The 10000-nt window shown below is 43.3% G+C and overlaps 1 protein-coding gene across 7 annotated transcripts in view; it reads left to right on the forward strand.

Annotated features, from left to right (window-relative positions):
• ptprt (protein tyrosine phosphatase receptor type T) overlaps window positions 1–10000 on the forward strand; it is a 292314-nt gene that overhangs the window by 253143 nt on the left and 29171 nt on the right. For all 7 annotated transcript variants that reach the window (XM_061041736.1, XM_061041737.1, XM_061041738.1 and 4 more), the window contains one exon: window positions 9303–9379. In XM_061041736.1, the coding sequence (XP_060897719.1) occupies window positions 9303–9379 (77 nt within the window). The remainder of the gene's footprint in view (window positions 1–9302; window positions 9380–10000) is intronic.

Here is a 10000-nt window from a genome sequence, read left to right on the forward strand (position 1 = left end):
TACAAATAAAATCACATGGAGGCACATACAAATTCAGAGAGTAAGAAGACCTACACCTTCATTCAGCACACACACACACACACACACACACAAACACACACACACACACACACAAACACACACTGTACACCAAGGCCTGCAGAGATCACAGTGCTCTAGTTTGAGCTTGATTGCTTGAGGCAGTTGAGCTCTGCTGCATCATTAAACCACCTGCAGACTTACAGTAAGAAGAACTCGTAATGTGTTTCACTTCAATCTCAGCAAGAATTTAAAAAATGCAGAATTCTCATTTTGTGCTTTTCTCGTCCTTTTTCCATCTCATTAAGATGCAACAGTAATGTTTATTTGTTAAAAGGTCAAATATTATGCAAAAACATGTTTCTCTAACTCTAATATGTGTCTCTATTCTGTCTACAAACCCCCCAATGATGAGAAAAGTCCATCCTCTCCGTCTTTTGCCTGCTCCACTTTTCAGAAAATGTGTGCTCAAACAGGCCGTTTGGAGATTTTCCCTTCATGACATCACAAAGGGCAGTAGCCCCTCCCCCAGGTGGGTGACACTCCCACAGCTAGGTGTTTGTTCTGCCCTCTGAGTCTGCCTTCTCACCGTAAACAATAGGACATGGAGCGAGAAAGCCTGAGTACACCCAAGCCCTTCCAGAGAGGGGGCGTGGTCAGACACAGCTCATTTACATATTTAAAGGTACAGACACAGAAACAGCCTGTTCTGAGCAGGGCTGAAATAGAGGGGTTTATAGACATGATCAAATACAGGATCAGAGTGGATTTAGAACAAGAAACTTCACACACATGTTTTGGGGAGACTAATTTAAACTGGCTGTTTTTGCAATTCTTTGACATAGATTAGCTTCTAAAAATTCATCAAAAATAGGAATGTTAAGTTGTCTTAGATACCATTGTATGCGTTCCGAGGTTTAAAAAGCTTTGCATTCTGATCGAAGGTTTGAAGTGTTGGTACTTCCTACCTTCCCTAATTTGATATGTTGTAATGTTATGGTTGTTGTTGTTATGGTGTAAATTAAAGAAACATGGAGGCAACAAGGAAGACAAAAACACTCCAGTAAAGACTGATGATGTCACCCTCCATCAGAAGAGGAAGCGTTTGGTTTACAGCTAACGGAGGCGGCGGCGGTGCACACAGATAATGACGATAAAAAGGCTGATTTTGCGTTATTGATTCTGATGACTTTGATTACTGTTAATCATTGTTCCTGGTTGGAAGCTGTGGGGGGGGGGGGGGGGGGGGGGTGACAAAGATGCAAAATTCGAATGCTGATTTTCAACAATTGTTCAAAGCTTAAAAAAAAAAAAGCATCAGAAGTAATTTATTTGTGTTATTTTTATTTTTTTACTGTGATTGTGTTTTTAATTAGAAGGAAGAAGAAGGGATTATACCTCTTCTGTGTGACACGTCAGGGGGTTGACGATTGGATATTGTTTGAAAGTGAAGAGCTGCAAGATCATGAACAGCGTGAGATAATTGATAGTTGATGAATTAATGAGAATAAATGAGAGATACTGCTGTCTTAGAATCCCACTGGAGATGGATTTTCCACCATTTTGTTTTCAGCCGACTATGAAAGTTTCAAAAACCTCTGTCAGTAATATGTGACAACTCCTCTCACCCAAATCCTTTACTGATTCTAGAGGACAGTCCGAGACAGAACCATCCCTCCTGACCAGTTTGTTCATTGAGCCCCGTTTCCACCAAGCGGTCTGGTTTGGATCAGTACAGTTTGGTAAACCCTGGTCTTGCTTGCATTTCCAAATCCAACCGTTTCCCTTATTTGGTAAGCGGAGTGTAAGCCAGATGGAGCTATGTAATAGAGTGACATCATAGCAGCCCCACTTATATTGGTACCATTCCCAACATTTGATGGTGGAAACGCCAATAAATGGGTACTGTACCGAACAGAACTGAAGCGGACCGCTTGGTGGAAACAGGGATTAAAGTCTCTTCCCGCCCCTCTCTGTGCTCCCTCCTCCCCAGCTGATTTGCTAGTTTCTTGGTTAATAACACGTCCGTTTCTCGCTCCTTTAAACGAAGCACTGTGAGGTACTCTGAGTCCATTGTGAGGGGTAAAGAAATGTTGGTAAATATTCAGACATGAGTAAAAAAAATGACTTTTTGGAGACACGGCTGAGTTGAAATTCAAGACGCTGTATTGTGCTCTCTTTTTCCTCGGACAAAAAATAAACGGCAGACACATTAAAGTCTTTGCTCCGCTTCACATTTGTAAAGCCCTCACTCCAGTTCAGTGTTGTGATTCACTGGTTTAGTTCTGCTTTCTCTGCTCTCAGCCTTCAAACAGCTGGAAACAGCATCTTTTAGCGTGTGTGTGTGCGTGTGTGTGTGTGTGTACAAGTGTGTGTGTGTGTGTGAAGCTCGACAACATTCTGAGTTGTTTGACACATCAGCTGCAGGGAGCTCTGGTCTTAATAGGCTATTACACACTATAATACCCTCCAACACACACACGCACACACACACAGACACACACACATCACGGGAACATTCAGACGCTACAGAAGTACTTAGAAAAATGCACAAACCTTTTAAACACACATCCTAAATATGCTCCAGAACATACGAGCAGACGTGGAAGTGAAGAAATTTTAACACATTTACACCCCTCAGCCTCTCACACACACACACACACACACACACACACACACACACACACACACACGCACACTTACGCTCAATCACACATGCTATTAAACTCCCTAATGCCTTGAGCCGGGCTGACAGCGGAGTGTGCGCCGTGAGTGAGTTGAGCTCTGTGGGGAGTTAACTGATTAAGTATATCTGTGACAGACACAATCCCTGCTTAGCGGCTGCTGAAAGAGGACGAGAGGAGAGGAGAGGAGAGGAGGAGAGGAGAGATGAGAGGGAAGGAGAGGATAGAAGAGGAAAAACATCTTGTTCAGCAGTTTCAACTTGCTACTGTGAGCATTTTTTTTTTCTTCCCATCTGTTGTTGGCTTTAACCGGATTCATGCCTGTTTACTTCAGTCAGACGAGGGACTACCAGTTTAAAAGTGTTCAACTGAAAAGTTTGTAATGTTTCTGTATGTAAAAAAAAAAAGACAAACAAGGGCGGTTTACACATCAGGCCCCTCCCCCCCTCTCCTATTGGTCTGCGTTCACATTAGTAACAGTCCGATACAGCAGGGGGCAGTATGCACATAGTTGGTTTTGCAAATCAGCTAAAAAGCAGAAATACAAAGAAGAAGTAACCATGGCAACCAGGCTGAGTCCATCCTGCTAACTGTGGATGTTTTTTGTTATTTCTGAGACGCCAACGACAACCCTCCTTCCTACATCCACATCTACCGTGCAGCTCAGAGGACGATAGTGGCCCGTGCTGTGAGGATACGACGGCTTGTGAAGCTACAGGAGGCGTTTAGAATGACGTCATATAGCGGTCCACTTCCTTGTTTGAGCACGGTTGCATTCACGTCTCCTGCGGTCCGTACTCGAGTACACATGAATCCTGCCTGAGACCACCTCTTCAAGCGGACTCTGGCACAGCACCTGAGTACGATATGTTAGTGTTCACACTCATCAAATGAACTGGACTTTGGGGTCAAGCGTAGTCGGATCCTGGACCCGGTCCTTTTTGTGAAACCTCCCTAAAACTTTTTTGACCATTTGTAATTAGACTGTATAAAACATGGACGTAGTGTGAGTGACGTCACACATTAGTTTCTGAATCTGCCTTTTGAAGCCCATCGATTGATGGCGGTCGCCATATTGTAAATGCTGACTCAGACTAACTTTGGGTCAACAGGTAAAAAGCTGAGGTGTGTCTTAAGCCTTCTGACAAACATGCCCGCCTGTCAGTCGACTAACCACGCCCCTAATTATGCAAAACTCTTAGCCTTGATATCGTTCAGTCAGACAACTCGAGTTTGTGTTTGCTAGTCCCTCGCATATTAATATGTAGCTGAGTTAAGATCAGAGATCATTTAAATGTTTAAATATGATCCCGTCCTGGCCAATCAGAGTTGAAGAATATCATCAGTTCCAATGCAGAGGGTTTCTACATTATATCACCATCATTAAGTAACTCCTAAATGTCTTTATGCCTCATCTAACAAGAACAATTTGAGGACGACACTCTCCTCGTGAAGCGATAAAAAAGCCGTTTATTCACAGAACTGGAGCGAGATGATGCTCAGGATGAGCTCCTGCTCTGATTGAGATCTTTCAGGACTCCAGTTTGAAACATAAAACCTCTTCATGACCTTTGATTTTCAGGAGCTGCTCATGTTTGCTGCAGTTCTGGGACGTCTGAGTGCAGCGGCTGCGAGCACAAATTATCCGATCTGATGTCTTTAAATTACAGCTCTCTGCTGCATTCAGCTGCTCCTGTGAATCTCTCCGAGATAAAAACACACACAAGTCTATTTTATCTAACATTATATTTGACCCCTCGAGTTAACAAGTTCTCCCCAGCTAAACTTTTACAGTGGATGGCGGGATAATGACATGACTTTTGGGAGAGGAGAGGAAAGATGAGACACTGGAGGGGAGAGGAAAAGAGAGGAGCGGAGAGGAGAGGAGAAGAGAGAGGAGAGGAGAGGAGAGGAGAGGAGAGGAGAGAGGAGAGGAGAGGAGATGAGAGAGGTGCAGGGTTATGAGGAGAGGGAGACTCAGCAGAGGAGGGGAGCTCATTAATGAGTAATGGGACTGTGACCCTTTGCCCTTGGACATCACAGCTTCTTCTGATGACTTTGTTGATGCTCCAGTGCTGCAGATTCCAACATGAGCCAGAGTGCAGAAAGAAAGGTTATTTCTATATCAAGACACAGATCTAAAGATGTGTTCAGACCAAAGTCAAGCCATTCCTCTGCAGCACTATTCCATACAAAGTCAATGTAAAGATGGCAAGAGTCAACATGATAGTCTGTATGGATACAAACAAACTGTAAAGCATCAACAACATATGAGTGCACATGAAGAGAGAAAGCTGTGACGCTCTTATCCTACATGAAGGGAACAGAACAGGGTTTAGTAAAGCTTAGCATTTAGATGCTAACATAGACGAGTAAAGTCTTGTTGCTGCAAAAAAAAAAAAAAAAAAACTTACAGTGTGTGTTTTGGACTACTCTTGTGCAACATACATGTGCAGTAACACATGTTGCTTCTTTTGCAAAGACGAGGGCCCTCTGAGTCCAGTGCTACTAAAGCTAGCCATGCTAATTGTTTTAGTGTGCAAACGTACAGTATGTAATGAGTTTAGATCCTCTTTAGTGTTACAAATATGTGTTCTCCTCTTTTTAAACTTCCTCTGCTCTTTGGTTACGCACACCTGCACTAATTAACAGAAATATTCCAATCTGTATCTCTTGCTCTCTCACACTTGCGCTCACACTGTCAGCTCTTCAAAACCTGTGGCCTGTGTCCAGATCAACAGCATCCGCAAGCCAGTGCCTCCTGCCATCTTAGCCCAATTAGAAGCTCCCCTCCTTGGGCAGAGAGAAGAGGAGAGGGGCCCCTCCCCTCCGTCCACCCTCAAATCCGTGGCTCCTGTGTTATGACAGCCTGACACTAGCCCTGCGTAATTAATGCTGTCTGAGGGAGCGAGACGGTGTGGGGCAGGGGAGAGGGAGAGGGAGAAAAAAAGGTAAATGGAGGAGGACAAGGGAGGGTGAGGTGAAGGAGAGGTGGGGAAGGCAGACAGGAAAAGGGAGAAATTGGAAGAAGAGGAAGATGAGACAAAGAAAAAGCAGGTGATGAAGAAGGTGTAAGAGAGAAAGTGAGAGCAGAAAGCTGACAGACTGCCCCCTGTTGTGTTTGTTTTTACATGCAGGCTGTGTGTGTGTGTGTGTGTGTGTGTGTGAGAGAGAGCTGATAGCTGATGGCAGTATCTTGTGTGAGAATGGAGTCATGCTGCCATCATTGTTGCCGCTCAGCCAGAGCTGGAAAATGATTTCTGATACAATCTGTACAAATAATTCTCCTCAAGGTGATCCTTGGAAATGATAATAAGGACGGAATCCATCGTAATGATTTGTATTACATGCAGCTGTTCTGTATTAATGAGACGTGCTCTGTGATAGTTTTTTTTATTGAGTGCCAGTGGAGAAAGTTATCTTCACATAGAGCAACAGAAGAACGTGGTTTGGGTTTCTGTCCTGGAAGTGATGTTGTGCAGCACGAGGTTTTGCAGCCATTACTTCTGCAGCATTCAATGTGTTTTTTTTTGTTTTTTTTAAGTTGACATATTATGAAAAATCAACTTCTACAGTGTTTCTGAACATATATTTGGGTAACCTGAGCGTCTACTGACCCACAAAATGTGAAATAATCCAGTCCTTTGTTTGTGGTCTGCATAAGTCTTACAACACAGAGAAAAATGCTCCGTTTAAAATTTGCTCTCCTTGTGATGTCACAGTGGGATTCTGGTTTTAAAAAACCACCCTACAATAGTGGTTTCAAGGTGATCTAACAGCTTTCAACAGGGAGAATGGCGTCGCTCTCATGTCCACAGAGCGCGCTGATCTCCTGTTTTTAGTCACTATGTAACTAGAAGCGCACACAGCTTTATGGCACTAGCTCACTCTGCAACCTTCAGTTTTACTCTTTTTTTTTACCTTTTGATTGTTCAGTTGATTTCATTCTGTCTTCATCAGAACGACAGTTTATAAAAAAAAAAAAAGAAAAGTGCTGTGAGCGATCTTGCTCGTTAAATAAGCAATTTTCAATTTTCTGCTTCTGATTATTTCGACTCGACGGGAAGCCTCTTGTTTGTGCCCGACGCGACTAGAAAATTCACACATCCAATCAAAGATATTCACAAAAACAAAATGAAGTTAATGCCTGCTTGACAAAATGATTTCCCCCGGAGGAGGAAATGGGTTTCAAGTGAAGGGATGATTCATCGAACACACACACGCGCATGATTTATCTGCTCTCAGAAAAACTTTAAAGGCAACACAGAGCTGAAGGCCTGAAGGTTGAGCTGTCGCATTAAAGTTCTTTATTTCAGGGCACAATTAGCTTTTAAAAAATATACCGACCTATGAAGTCTGAGAGGTAAAATTCTTCAAAAGCTGAAAGCTGAACTAGTTGATGACTCATTTCTTACACAGTGCTGAAATCTCCCCCGCAGCTAACATACTAGCTTGAAGGCTAACCGTGGCTAGCTTGCTGTGCACTTGCTGTAAGCGCTGCACCCCGCTGTAGCTTTGCATCAATGAGTGGAGTCACTACATTAGCATTTCAGTGGCTTCAAAAACACAGACAGAACAGACAGGTGATCCTTTTTCTCCTATTTTTCTCTCTATTGCAAGATTTTTCTTTCCATCTCCAGGCCTCTACCATCTTTCTACCTCATCCTTCAAACCTCCAAATTTCTGCTCCAGCTCGACTTTTTCTCTCATCTTTCTTTGTCACATCTTCCTGTTTTCTCTCTCTCCCATACTGACGTCATCCCCTCCTCATAGATTGAAAAACAACACAACACGGAGCAAGAACACAACAAGAACAGAGAAATTATTCTTAATTGAAGCAGAAGCATCATTAAAATGTACTCGCATGTAGCGGAAAAATAAAAAACCGAAGGAGCACATCGGCACACAAAAAAAAAGAAGGAAAGAGAAGACGTGAGAAAAATACGAGATAATCAGACAAAATCACGTCTGCTTCATCTGCAATTACCTGCCGTTGCCACGTTACGACTAAACAAAATCACCGCTGCCATTAGACATAATCAGCCCAATGTGAGCCCCGATGCTATGGATGGTTATTAGAGCACAGGACAAAATAATTGACATTCAGATAAGACGGGGGGGTGACATGTACTGACTGAAAGCAGGAAGCTAAAGTAGTACTGAAGGCGTTTTATCATAAAATCCATCATGTAAGTAAAGAGGGTTAAGTGCATCATTTCCAGCAAAAATTGGTGATCAATAACTATTTCTAAAGCCCGAGGAGGTCACATTTTGTTTGCTTGCCTAATGTATCTAAACATGTTTGAAACTAGAGTCTAAAAATCTGCAGGAACGTTTTTGTAGTCGCCTTTGTTTTGTGTATATGTCCACCATTTTGGGTTTTACCATGAAATACACCGAGTTCTGTCTGAAAAGAAATAAAAGTATCTGCAGGGGGGCCAGTTTGGCTCTGTGGTTGGAGCAAAAGCGCCCCAAAGTAGCACGGAGGCTAGAGGTGGTCATAGGTTTGAATAATAGTCTTTAAATATGAATGTTTGAAGCCTGAGTGACGTCACCCGTCTGTTCCTGCAGGGGGCGCTGGAGTCTCATCGATGGCGGTCTCCATGTTGGAAATGCTGTCTCAGTCTAACTTTCAGTCAACCTAGCGACAGGCTGAGAGCTGGAGCTGAGGCGGGTTTTAAGCCTCCTGACAAACCGTTACACCGCGCCCACCGGTCAATCATGTCAGATACACTCCTTATTGTGAATATCTCTTATCCTTCATCAAATCAAAACTGATGAGTCATCAAAACATTCACCCCCCCCGTACATTGTGTGTCGATCGAGACATGAGCTGATCAGACCTATTTGTTTTTTTCAACCAGGTTGTAAACACGTTCATCTCTGCTGTAAAAACAGACTTTTTAGAATGGGTGTGTATGTGACTTCCTGTGCTTCTGCAGCCAGCCTCTAGTGGACACTCGAGAAACTGCAGGATTTTTTCACTTCATTTTTCAACACCGGAGATTACCACTTGGTTAGTCTCTCGTCTTTACTAATAAATTGGGACATGAAGATTTAAGATTATCTGTAAGCAAATTAACCACCATGAAAACAATACTCAAAATTGAGTTTCTGAACTGAACCATGCAGAACCAACCCCTTGATATGTGTGTTGTTTAATTATGTTTTTGTGCAGACGGTTACTCAGAAGTTGTGATTGTATATGTGATATTGCATGTTATGCTTTGGTTTAGGTTAGGATAAATCTTCTTGGTTAGGGTCTGGAAGCGAAGGCTCTGATTGGTCGAAGAAACCAGCAGCCGTGATTGAATCTTGGTCTCTTTTGTTTTTAAAACAGTTTCTCTGTTTGCTCAGATAATCCCTATATGCTACTGAAACAGACAGTCGTAATAAACACGAGATAACTCTGCAGGTAAATGTAAATATGGATCATTTAAAACAACTCCAACAAATGTCGAGTTGTGTCATATTTCTGGATTCGGACAGTCTCCGAACCGTGGCCCCATGGCGTGTTCCCCTCCCGTCAGTTAGCTGCTCAGATCTGTGGGTAAGTGTAACTTTAGGCCTGTTGTATTTTTCTGCTATTTGACCCCACAGACGATCACACCAGAGTCCGCCTGCAGCTGCTGGACGGAGACCCCCACTCTGACTACATCAACGCCAACTACATCGACGTGAGTGTCTACGCGCACACACACACACACACACACACACACACACACACACGCACACACACACGCACAGTCCAAATTTTAAACATTGTAGAGAGCTGTCTCCCCCCGCCCCCTCCTCTCTAGAGTCAATGCTCACGCAGGTTGCCATGTGGTGGACACTGAAGCTTCAGTGTTTATCCAGCTCTACATCGGTCTGTAAACCTTTCTGCGTTCTAACCTCTCTCCATTTTTCAAAAGCATCTCCAATATTGATCCTAGTTTGAGCACGTTTCTGCTCGTGGAGCTTATTAGAAACATGCAGAGGCTTTTTAGGTCGGGTACAATCACTTCTATCTGAACCAGTTCTCTTGCCCACTTCCATCGCTGCAACACCTGTTGACCTGATAACTGCTCTCATATCTGGCAAACCGAGGGGGCGTCTAAAACGGCCGTGTGGGGGGGGGTGCCTTAAAACCGCCTACCTTCTCTGGTGCAAACAAATCCAGAGCATTCAGGACCAGAATCTAAAGTTAGAAGGAGGACATACTCTGTAAGAGAAGCCAGCACTTCAACATAGCATGTTTCCTTAATGTCTGATCATATAATGGGAACATGGTAACTTTTAAGCTAGTCCATATCTAC

The sequence above is a fragment of the Labrus mixtus genome, chromosome 7 (genome assembly GCF_963584025.1).
Source record: "Labrus mixtus chromosome 7, fLabMix1.1, whole genome shotgun sequence".
In the NCBI taxonomy this organism is placed as follows: Eukaryota; Metazoa; Chordata; class Actinopteri; order Labriformes; family Labridae; genus Labrus; species Labrus mixtus.